Source organism: Aspergillus brasiliensis (assembly GCF_001889945.1).
Source record: "Aspergillus brasiliensis CBS 101740 unplaced genomic scaffold ASPBRscaffold_1, whole genome shotgun sequence".
NCBI classification, from domain to species: domain Eukaryota; kingdom Fungi; phylum Ascomycota; class Eurotiomycetes; order Eurotiales; family Aspergillaceae; genus Aspergillus; species Aspergillus brasiliensis.
In genome coordinates, this window is record NW_027137442.1 from 3,056,135 (window position 1) to 3,067,645 (window position 11,511).

The 11,511-nt window shown below is 48.1% G+C and overlaps 5 protein-coding genes across 5 annotated transcripts; 2 read left to right on the plus strand and 3 right to left on the minus strand.

The window, feature by feature from the left end:
* The first annotated feature begins 2,041 nt into the window (after positions 1-2,041).
* Positions 2,042-2,980, plus strand: ASPBRDRAFT_250889 (uncharacterized protein). Its single transcript, XM_067622128.1, has 2 exons — positions 2,042-2,463; positions 2,512-2,980. Exons 1-2 carry the CDS (start codon positions 2,228-2,230, stop codon positions 2,723-2,725), a joined length of 450 nt encoding a protein of 149 aa, XP_067485115.1. The 5' UTR covers positions 2,042-2,227; the 3' UTR covers positions 2,726-2,980.
* Positions 2,981-3,847: 867 nt separating this feature from the next.
* ASPBRDRAFT_37099 (uncharacterized protein) lies at positions 3,848-4,768 on the minus strand. Its single transcript, XM_067623656.1, has one exon. The coding sequence runs from the start codon at positions 4,411-4,413 to the stop codon at positions 4,120-4,122; it is 294 nt and encodes a 97-aa protein (XP_067485116.1). The 5' UTR covers positions 4,414-4,768; the 3' UTR covers positions 3,848-4,119.
* Positions 4,769-6,608: 1,840 nt separating this feature from the next.
* ASPBRDRAFT_37101 (uncharacterized protein) lies at positions 6,609-7,659 on the minus strand (the record flags this gene model as incomplete). The annotated part of the gene is made up of 5 exons (XM_067623657.1): positions 7,317-7,659; positions 7,146-7,266; positions 7,027-7,094; positions 6,943-6,973; positions 6,609-6,893 (listed from the first exon to the last, which is right to left on the minus strand). Coding segments are annotated over exons 1-5 (686 nt in total), but the record flags the coding sequence as incomplete, so codon positions are not given.
* Positions 7,660-8,501: 842 nt separating this feature from the next.
* Positions 8,502-9,908, minus strand: ASPBRDRAFT_113995 (GIY-YIG nuclease family protein; the record flags this gene model as incomplete). Its single annotated transcript, XM_067616781.1, has 1 exon — positions 8,502-9,908. The coding sequence occupies one exon, from the start codon at positions 9,906-9,908 to the stop codon at positions 8,502-8,504; it is 1,407 nt and encodes a 468-aa protein (XP_067485118.1).
* A 900-nt stretch (positions 9,909-10,808) lies between these two features.
* Positions 10,809-11,410, plus strand: ASPBRDRAFT_37104 (uncharacterized protein). Its single transcript, XM_067623658.1, has 2 exons — positions 10,809-11,076; positions 11,137-11,410. The coding sequence occupies exon 2, from the start codon at positions 11,140-11,142 to the stop codon at positions 11,323-11,325; it is 186 nt and encodes a 61-aa protein (XP_067485119.1). The 5' UTR covers positions 10,809-11,076; positions 11,137-11,139; the 3' UTR covers positions 11,326-11,410.
* The last annotated feature ends 101 nt before the right edge of the window (positions 11,411-11,511 follow it).

Sequence of the window (11,511 nt, forward strand, 5' to 3'; positions counted from 1 at the left end):
GGAATCGGGATATTATTGTTGTTATTATTTTTAATATTATTATAATTGTTATTATTGTTATTTCAAATCCTCTCCCGCACACTCGACGGAAGGCGTAAGTTTGTCTGTGTCTGTGTCTGTGTGTGTGTGCTCTTTTCACTGCCACCATCGGAAGCTTCCATCTAAACTAGAGGGCCCTCTTTTGATTATTTTATTTTACCTTCGCTGGGGATCTCCAACCCAACAATCACCACTGACCTGCGCGTTACCTCCTTGGATGGTTCTTGAACGTGGGGACGATCCCATCACGAAACATCCCCTTCATCTGATCATGACCATCGGTCGCATTGTTGGTAGCAATAAGTTTCCCCCATTTGTGGTCTGATGATTGTAGAGCATGGCAAACTATCCATCCCCATCATCATCGTGTTTGGCGGGTCCATCGTTGCAGAACGTTCCTCTTAAGCTAATATTAGTCGTTGAAAACGGTGACCCATCGCCATCGGCCTTCACCACTACCACCAGCACCACCACCATCAACTACGGCTAACTACGAGGATCGAACCCGGTTCATTTTCTGAGTTTATTTATTCCGGACAAGATGGGCCACGCCAGTCGGATTATGCTTCCCTCCGGCTCTGAGTCAGGGTGCTCAATAGGGGATAGTCCTGCACCATCGCCACGTGAAGGTCCCAACAGCTCAATCGCACCCGGCCTGGTCAGCTTCAGTAGCCTCGAGTTAGTCTGGGATGCAAGCGCCCCCCCTGTCCCCTCGCGACTCCACCCTGGGAATGACGGGGTTAAAGGAGACCTTGCAATTGACATCAGCCATCGTATCGCCCTAACCGGTCCGTCGATCGATACCAACACTTCTTTTTTTTTCGCGAGCCACGAGAGGAATAGACTCGGAGATGGCGGGATTTGGGCTGAGAGCCGCCTGGGAAAAAAAAAGAAAAAAAACACAGAAACAAGCTCCTATCATAGTGGAAGGACCGGCTGAAACTAGTTTACTTGACCTTTAGTTACCCTCCCCCCTCTCGTCTCTTCCTTATCCTCCCTAGTCACTATCAATGGAGAGAAATCTTCGGGAAACCAAAACCGAATCCAGCCCCAGAAGGCTTGAGGGCGTTGAGTGTCACCGCCAGTAACATGAACCGACTGAATGATTAACAAGCGCCCCCGCCCGACGATGCTCTTGATTTGTTTCGGCTCATCTTCCTTCAAGAGGCGGCGTCAATGGATTCGTTGTCGAATCCGGATGGTTTGGGGGCCAATTTTCAGGATGCGAAGGACTCCCAATTCCCTGATTCGTATATCCAGGCGGGTCTGAGATGCGTCCGCCGGGGCTAAAGTCAGTCCTGGCTGGATAGCTAGTTGCGAACGACGCCGTCTGACATACGTGGAGTCGTGCGAGATCGTCATGATAGCGAGGCATGGCCTTTTAGATCCGGAACCACATGGCGATAAGCAATGGGCGGTTCAATTAATTCCTTCCCCGGGGCGATGCATGCTTCCTTCCCTCATCCTCCTACCAGGGATTGCAATGTAAGGGAGCAGGGGGGAAAGAGGGAGGACCCATACCATCACCAACCGTCCCCCCGAGGATTGCCTTCCCTCCCACGATCACTGAGAGGCTTTCCCGCGCGCACCACGCTGAGCAATAGGACCCGATCATTGTTTCGTCTAGCGTGCCTAGCCTCTGGCGACTGCATCAGGCTCAGAACTTTTGTCCTGTTCTTTTTTGGCCCCCACTGCCTTAGCGGCCGCCAGCCACGCTATGGATCCCGATTCTTACCGTTTCGGGTCTACCATGGGCCATCGCGTGTTTCTGGCTTCGTCTCCCCTTTCATGGCCCGGCTTTGCAGACCTAACTAGAACCAGGCAGAAGGAAAGTAAGCAAAAAAAAAGGGTCTTTCTGGATTATTCCGCCAGATGGCCCCCCCTTGGGACACAGTGATGCGCCGCACACCCCCCCAGCAGAGCATATGCCCACTTACCGTTTTTCCATACGCGTTGGGGAGGATGATTGGATACATCCTTTGTACTATATTCTGACAATGCTCAAACGAAATGTGCTGGGGAGATCGACAGGTTTCGTTTCGAAAGGTCAGTTTTTGTGACGACAGCTTGGCGCATCGCCGCAAGCTCACGGATCCTCCTGTCAACTCCCAGAGGATCGCTGTAATCTCCATAAATCCTCTCTGGCTATTCTCACATCCCTGAAGCATTCTAGACCCAAGTATCGACGATGTCTCACTACGGTCCTTTTTCTTTTCTTTTTTTCCACCTCTCCTTCCCTATTGAGGGTTGGGATGATCGAGGGACGAGGAGGCCCAGCAGACTGGGAGCGAGAAGATGCAGGGACACAGAAGGACCAGAAAGCTCACAACTTGATCTTGCAAACGTGGTCGGGGCTGTCAGATCCGGAGGATCGCGAATATTGCCTGTCCTGAAAACAGCCAACGGTGAAACGGTGGTCCGAAGGTGCTAAGTTGCGGACGATGAGGTCAAGGTTGCTGCTAACTTGCTAAGGGAGGCGCTTTGGCCGACACGGTCAGACTCAGACCCGTGGACCGGCCCTAAGCAGGCTACCAATTACCAGTTACGTGACACGTTTATTTGCGCCCCTCAGAGTCCGGAGCATGGCGAGCGCCCGATTGTCCGATCCTGTGATTGCCTTGACCGCCACGGAAATGATCGGCCAGGATCAAGAACCTCGCTCTCTCACGGGAGGCAGTGGATGTAAATGGGATTAACCCGCCCGCTCGCCAGACGCTCGAGTAACCGAACAAAATCTCCTCCTTGAAGGGCGCTGCTCCTTGATCCACCTGTCCCAATTCCCACTAAGGGAGAATGGCTGAGCAATAGTCTACATGCTGAAATGAGTCTAACCTCGAGGTCAAATAAATTAAGTCGCCCCTCCAGATACCGCGCTGATGGAGACAGCGAAAGGGGAGAAAAGAAAAGAAAATGAATTTAGTGGGAAAGATACAATTAATAAGGGAAAACCAATAAAAGAATTAAAAAAAGATAAAAATAAAAAATAAAAAATAAAAAATTATAAAAAAATACCAAAACTTCCCTATTCCCTACGTGTCACGAGGAATCTCCGTTCACGACCAAAGACATGATCCCTATTGACCAATTTCCTCCGTCCGTTTAGCTTCGCTGCCTTGCTCCACTGAAAAGCCATGGGCAATAGCGGTTGACACTTGGACTGGTTGGGTGGCAGGCCGGCAACAGCGTCATTGAATTATGGGGCCCGTTCTCGGCGACCGTCATCCGAAGCGCCTGGGATCTTTTCCGCTCTTCACGGTGCCTGATCCCCTCGTGGATGTCGTGCGGAGACAGGGAGGAGAACTGTGCACAGTCCAGCGCTTCGACAGTCGGCCGCAGCCAGCTGTCGTCGGGGGATTCGCTCCCTCCTGGGGGGGGAAGCACCCGGCGTTACGCCTGCATCCCATCACCAGCATTGGGGAGGCTCTCAAATAACGAATTTAACGATTTATACTCCGTCTTTAACGCTCTTTTTGAACTGCCAGGCTAACCAGGATCCGGCGATCGGGTCATAAACTCCACGTGCTGTGGCACTTTTATTGATCCTGCTAGGATTCCGCATGTGGCCGAGATGGGAGCCGTTCGAGGTGGGTAGCCGGCCACATGGTTGAGGTAACACCTTAAACCAAGTTAGCACTGCTACCTTGCCTTTTTTTTTCCCCCAATACTACCAATCTGATCGGGGTTCTCACCATTAGTGAACTACTAACTAAGGCTTGCAGGGGTGGTCATGCCGGGATGAGAAGGGAAGCGAAGGAAGAGAAGGGAGGGGGAGGGGGTGAGAAACAACTTCCACACGATCGCATGATCTGCTGGCTCACTGAACTTCACTAGTTCCCTTTTTTTGATTAAATGAAGAAGCCTCGTCTTCGACTCATCCCTACCCCCCTCAAATGAGCACCTTTTGCCGGCGCAGTTCAGCTCCAACTAACTATTAACTAGATACCCATTCTACCCCTCCCCCCTCTTTGTCTCCTGGACTGGGACTGTGCTCTCCATGCCACCCACATGCCTTGGACTTAGGCGAGCTCTAAGCGCCAGGAATGGGCGGCTGAGAGAGTTACGCCATCCACTTTCGCGGTGCTAATGAGCCTCCAGCAAGAAGCGCCGTACGATCGTGGCCTCGCCAATCCAATTCCAAATTGCTCGGGGTTCCCTATCAGCAGACTGTCCTGACCCGCCACCACCAATATCGTGCGCCTTATCGCAGCTAGCCTTGTCTCGTCCAGTCTGGGTCCTGACCACCACTAGGCAGAGACTAGACTCGATACTCTCCTTTTTATTAAACGCTCTTTTCCACCGCGACCAGAAAGGCAGTCCCAGCCAACCCAACCGGAGCAAAGCGCTAATGCCAAGCAGACAACGGCGGCAAACCATCCCCTCCCAAGATCAGCGATGCACGTATGGACCAGCCTGTAGGTACCAACATGCACGACCAACCCATCTACCCTGCATCACGGACCACCCAACTGGAGCGACCAAGCGCTCGGTTGATGTGATATAGATAGATAGTAGATAGCTCGCCAGCAAAGCTGCGTAAGTCTAGACTCTTGACGTGTCTGGAACATGGTCAAAGCCACCACACCCACACACACTCTCACACTCACAGCACTCCCAGATTTGACTGGGGAAAAGGAGATGCGCCAGGCTCCAACCGAAGGGTCATTTGCAGGTGTGTAATAAAAACTCTCACCGGACCATGAAATGTCAAATGCAAAAAATGTCCAAGCGTCGCTTTTTTGCAGTCGACGAATTAGATACGTAGTTTTACTGGACAAAAGTGCGCAAATAACCTCTCCCTCCCTCCCTCCCTCCTCTCTACCTTTACCGGGTCTTTCGTTCGGCTTGATTACTTTTAAACGCCTAGTAAGCTTGGTAGATAAACCGACCAAACCAAACTAACTATGTAACTAAACAACCCAGTGATCCAGTTTAAGATACGCACGATTTCGTCATAATAATTTTTGTTTCTTTTCTCGCTTTATTGTGGGGGGTTTTTTGTTGGTGGGGAAGTTAGTAGTTTAGACTGATCTTTCGCTTTTTCCGACGGTTGGTTGTTGTGGTTAGTTAGTAGTTAGTTTCTCCGGCCGGGACTGCATTTCCAAAGTTCCAAAGTTCCACTGAGACATTGGGTCTTCTACTTTGGCTGATACTTTAGTGAAAAGTTTGATTGATTGATTGATTTTTTTTTTCTTGTTTGTTTGTAAAAGATAAGGATGATCTAATAATTCTCCGTGTCGGTTCTACTTAGTAAATATCAGATAGTTACGGAGTAGAAGTAAAGCTACTTTGTGTCGCACTTTAGAAGTCATTGTGCGGGATATATATATCTTGAGTTACTGCTACTATCTACTGAGTAGTAAGCACTGTGCCACAACACGCATGTCATCCACTCTCACTCTTCAACATGATCATACTATGAAACTAAAATACTTATCTACTACTACTAACAACTAGTTACTTCACAATTCTAGACTGAACTTGATAGTAGCACTCACTGTAGTACTTAGTTTCATAACGATCGCACTCCATACCCAAAACAGGGCCCCAGGGGTATTCTACTACTAGCGACTTACTAGTATTAGTATTAAATCAAACATATTTATTAACTAGTTACTAGTAATAGTACCAATAACAAACAATTCAATTGATAAAAAAGAGAAAAAGAAAAACATGAAATGATCAACAAAAAATCCCTTACCCTTGCCAAGTCGCAGATCAAGCACCACTTCTGAAGTTCTGAACCGCTTTTCCTTTCCCCTGATCACTAGTTATAATAAACTCATGACATACGTACGTACCCATCTAGAATAGTATAGTTGTTTCTCCGAAATAACCCCGAAAATAGCAACAGAAAACTGAAAACAAAACGAAACCAAACCAAACCAGATTATTCCATTCAGGCGATCAGATCAGATTAAATCAGGCAGCATATGTCAATCATCATAACTAGTAATTACTATGCCGAGGTGGCAAATGGGATGGGACGGACCCGTTATTACCGAGCCGTCGAATGGAAAGGACGGGATTTAATTTTTATTTTATTTTACTTTTATTTTTATTTTTATTTTATTTATTTATTTTTTTTTATGATTACTATGCATCTTATGGATGGAGTGCCTTAGTATGAAACGAGTACTAGATAGTTTACGTAGTTCACTAGGCACCTTAGTTCGTTTACTTACTTACTTAGTTTGTATCTGGTTTGTTGAATGCTGAGGTGAGCTGAGTAAGACGCAAGTGATTCCCCATCTTAGTTACCAGGTTGTTTGGACTAATTGGGTAAGTTGGGTGTTCTTGGTTTCTTTTTTGTTGTTATCGTCGTCATCTGGGTAAATTATGGTTGAGTCTTTGGCTTTTTGAGGGTTATCTGTGCGATGTGGTAGTGCTACTCAATAATGATTTGACTGGTTCAATTATAACTAGTGTGGAACAATAGACAGGTAGCAACCACCGGACTTGGACTGTGTTGGGGAAGTTTTATGCTCTTGATAATGTAGGTAGTCTTGGATATAGTATATATGTTATACTCCATTCAAAATGCATTTCTACTATAGTCCGGATGAATTGCTCTTGTCATCATGGTATTCATTGTCATGGTATCATATAATCAATAATCACAATAAATCGTACAATATAGCGTGTCCTCTAGTGCCTGACTGATAAGTCGCTAGCATCTCATACTACTAGCATATCAGCTAGATTGTAATGACTCACGCGGCTTCGCCTCCTGCTCCCGGGGCCGCATATGGTCGACGATTGAGCCCAGTCGGATAGAACTTCGGCGATATACGTGCTGAAAAAACACTTTCGTAGGTGGTATACAGCTGACAATAAAGACGACCCACATTTCGGTCCTATATTCTGTTAAAAGCTGGGTCACAGAAGCTAAGTGTGACTACTCACTCATTCCAGACAATGACATTTCCAAGCTGTTCTAGAATGCCTGTTAGCTCCCCTGTCGCCGGTGGATGGACAGCATTTACTCACGACTCGGGTCGTGAATTCTGGTGAGAACGCTCAGCTGAACAGTTTTGACTATTGCACATGCCCCTGCTCTATTCTGCGTCAGCATCAACCCTTTTTCGGTGAATAAGGAGGTGCAGTACACCACGCCAAATCCCATCAGCACACAAAGACCGACCCGAGTCGTGATTGAGAAAGCGTGGACCCTTGCAAGAAAAGAGATGGGATATAACGCCAGTGCGAAGTCGCAAACAGCCGACCAAGCTGTAAATCTTTTAGTACATGATTCTCAGGAAGTGAGAGACTACACTCACTCCCTTGGACATAACCGAATATCTGTACAAGGCGGCGATTATTACAGTACCCGTTAGCATATCCTTCCCACAGCATTCTTCTCGGCGAGCACTGAAACATCACGAGGACGGCAGCGATACAATTCAGGACGAGGTTGCTGCCCGCCACAGACCAGAGAAAGATGGATCTGGCTTTGGTGTGATAACCTTGGACTTTTTCGAGAAATGCAACTATGGTAAGTTTCCCAAATCCAATTGCAATAAGGGCAATGAACTGATTAACCCAACCAAAGAGTAATGCCATCTTGCTCTCGTTGACGTTCAGCATGTCTTGCGGTAAGCCAAGCCCGTATGTAGCTCCGGCGGTAATCATTGCCATGCTTGCAGCTCCCAGAACCTGTAATATCAATATGAGCAGCAATTCAGCAAGGTGAATGAATAAGGAAACTCACAAATGTGGCTATGGCCAAATACAGGTCTTTCGCCACATTGTGAACTAGTTTGGAGGCGGCAACGCATCGAGCGATCATGAAGATGAATGCCAATCCAAATTCGACCCATGTGACAATGAAGAATGGCTGGCCAAAGCCATTCGGATTATCGTCACTCATTGATTGTTAACTGTGAAGGTTGCTAGTTTGTTACTATGGCGCAGTCGCTGCATTTCTGATAGAACCAAGATCAACATGAGTCGCTCGGCCAGTCGGGGGTGGTTGACGTGGAGAGAGATCTGGGATTGCTCGACACGACACAATTCTGAGCGCCCGCCACGACGAAGTGAAGCTATCACCGCCTCAAAGTCGACAAAGCTAAGAAGGTGAAGATTTTATCGAACCTTCCGGTGGATCCCAAATTAAGGTTGGCTGCAAATGAATTGGCTGTCAGGTGACGGATCACCTACGTCAACACCCAGGATCTTGGGTTTCCCCACAATAACGTGAGTCGCTGTTCCTGGCTCGTGGGTGAGATCTGATATCACAAAGCCCGATTTGCAGATACAGTGCGAAGTTGAGCCTCTTCAGCTGTGCCTTGCAAGCTTCGGGTGGGCCGGGAACCCTGTTGACATCATCGCGGGTGGGTATCCCAGCATAACCTCGGAGCTACACAACCCAGCCCGACGTGTCCCTGACCAGATCAATATGTGCCTGAACGATGCTGCTTTTTTGGTGCCATGGAAAGCATCTAGTTACCAATCGTCTGGGGTTACTAGGATCGCCTTCTCTTCTTTGGAGGCTTGTTTTCCTCGCCTTGCCTGCTTGAGTGCATGCCTGGTGATGATGAAACTTGCCCTGAATTTGACGAAACTCTCTTCAAGCCCTTTGTACCTGTTTCGCTCTGAAGCGTCTTTTTTGGGGAAAAGTGACAGAAGACCGCGCACACACATATCACCAGATCGGTCACGATCATCTGGCCACGGAGGATCGAATCATGCAAATGAGCGAACACCATCGGCCCAATCAATCTTCCACATACCATAACGAGGAGACAAGTAGACAGCGTGGGTATGCGCTCCCATATGGCCCTGGCATAATGAGGGCAGTAATACCTAACCTTGTCTAGTGTCGTTGGTTGAGTCCACACTTCCCATCCTATCCGAAGACACTCCTGGCAGGCAACAGGACTGGAACCTCCCCGTGAACAATCGGATCTCTTGCAGTTGAAATATAACGAGGCCGTTTTGTTAGCGGTGAAACATTCAAGGCGGTCCGACCAGAAAGGTTTGAGTTTGCTCTCCTTGTCATATGGCTCATGATCTACTAACCACCGTGACCAGCGTCCCAAAACCTCCGAGGCGGTCGCATTTGAGCCATAAAAGTACTCTCGATGCTTGATACCGTCACCGGGGCATATGAAGTCGCATCTCAGGTTCCTCAACTCACCATGGGCGAGTCTTTCTAGCTGTCTGTACTCCCGAATAGGCAATGCAGGGTCCTGTATTAACTCCCAGCCCTCGTATTTGCACTGCTTGTCGAGCTGGCTTTTGCGTGCCTGTGGCCGATCCGTCGATCCGATCTTGAACCGTTGACACTTATCCTTCTTGTCCCGATAAACGTAAGCATATCCCTTATTGTTTTCGTTGTAATATTCCAGCATGATATCGCACATGTTGGAAAGAATATCCTCTGTCGTCACCACCGGTTTGTCATCTTCTGCAGGGTCAGGAATATGCTCCTCCACAGCATCCTGAAATACATCATTCACATCCGGTGACACAGCATCGGACACAGAAACGCCGCTGAATCCGGGAACCTGACGTGGTTGTGGTAGTAAAGAGGGGGAGCCGGACATTAATCGCTGCAGATAAAGAGATTCCTGGTTGGTTCCATGAGAATTTCTCATGTATTGTTGTACTGTTCTATTCTCCGGTGATCCGATTGTTCTGGGGCGTTTCATATGCTCAACTGATGTTACAGTCGCCACTCTTCGCCTGAATGCCCGGCTCGCTGCAATCTGAACAGAAGGGCTCCGATCCCCCGGGCTTGTAGGTCGAGCGGGAGCACTCGCAACACTAGCCACATTGTCAGGCGAAGGGGATTCACCATCGTCGGATGTCAAGTATGAAGATAGTGAGATGTTTCGAGGGAACGAGGGAGTGGAGAAGTGAGATGCCATATTTTTCCTTGTGTCGAGAATGTAGCTTTGAACCAAATTTTGCGCTTGGACAAATCGACAAAGAGGGGCTGTGGGGGATTCAAATAGACCAGCCATGACAGGGATTAACAAGGCAGATTTAGATGCATTATGCATTTCATAGGACTGTCTGTTATCATGCGGCTGTGCTCCTGTTCATCTCTTACCATCCTCACCCAAACCAGACACGATAGCGTCTTTCCATCCTATAGCTTGCACCAGTGTGACGTGCTTTACCCTAAATGTGCATTGAATCGCTATACTATGCAGTAGTTGATACGGCGGCGGTGTTAGCGCATTATTAGTTTGTTTGGACCACCCAAATATAGACCCGTTGGCGGCTTAAGAATGTGGCTTATCTCGGGGCGGAGAATTTGCCCGGTTGAACCCGATCGCATATATCCTCGAGAAATAAGTAGTCTATGGCTGATGTGCCGCGTGACGATGCTGAGGATATGATGTTTGTTATGGATCCTCTGGAGACGACGTCCCTGTATAGAAGATGGAAGATAACTAGCAGATTCGGATAGCACTGGCAAGCAAGACAGATACTGCCTCACGGGGTGTTAAAGAAGCTTGGGAGCAAACCGTTTCCCCTCACCACATGCCTTAACCATGACTCGCGTATGCAGCCTATTGTGGCTGGGCACGCATGCTAAACCCATCCTTGCTTAGTCTTAGACCATCCGGACGACGCTAGTCTGGGGTCCCCTGCTGTTGTCTAGTTGAGGTCACATCTCAAGGAATCATAGAGGAGGCAAATGTTACTATTAACATTGCAGTCTGTATTCGGGTGTAATGTAGGATTAGGCACTATAGAGTCCCGGGCTTAACCTAGAGGCTCGCCGTAAGACTTACATCCACTAGTCAGGGGATTAGATTTGAGAGGATTTTGAATAGCCCGGCTTGTAAGCCGCTATATCAAAGCAGATCAATTGATGTGTACTAGACTTTTGCTATAGCCTAATCAAAATGTATCAACGTGGATGGCAAAGGGTGGCATCAATGACGGATCTCCTGCCTCCGACACTAGCCCTGTAACAAACTCCTGACTGCGCCCATGAAAGTCGTATGTATCATTAGATTGGGTATATAGCCGACTGGGCCTTTGGAGGCTATAGAACGGCCATAGAAACAGCGAGCGTAGGTTCTGTAAATATGGAGTTACTGAGGATTCTTGCTGAAGAAACAGGGTCTTTGAGCAACATACCACATGACGGTGCAAACACAGCAATCGCATTCTTCGTCTCCGCAGTCGCAGCCGAAACAAGGCTTAGAGACTGTTTTGATGGGTCGCTTAATCGAAGAGCCAGAGCTGGAGGAAGGAAGGGTGAAGTTGACAGCGGAGGAAACGGATGAGGCAGCCATCGTGAAGTGTTTCAAATCTGGTATGTTGTAGTTGTAGAAGCTGAAGATGAGATATTCAACTAAGATCGATGCTTGGATTTCATTCGGAAAGAAGAAAGGATCAGGAACCAGACGAGATGAGAACCAGAGATGGGCAGAAAGTCGAGCAAGAAGCGAACAACGCCATCAACGTCACTGACCAGCTCAGGACCCACTAGACCCTTCTGGGGTTAGCCGA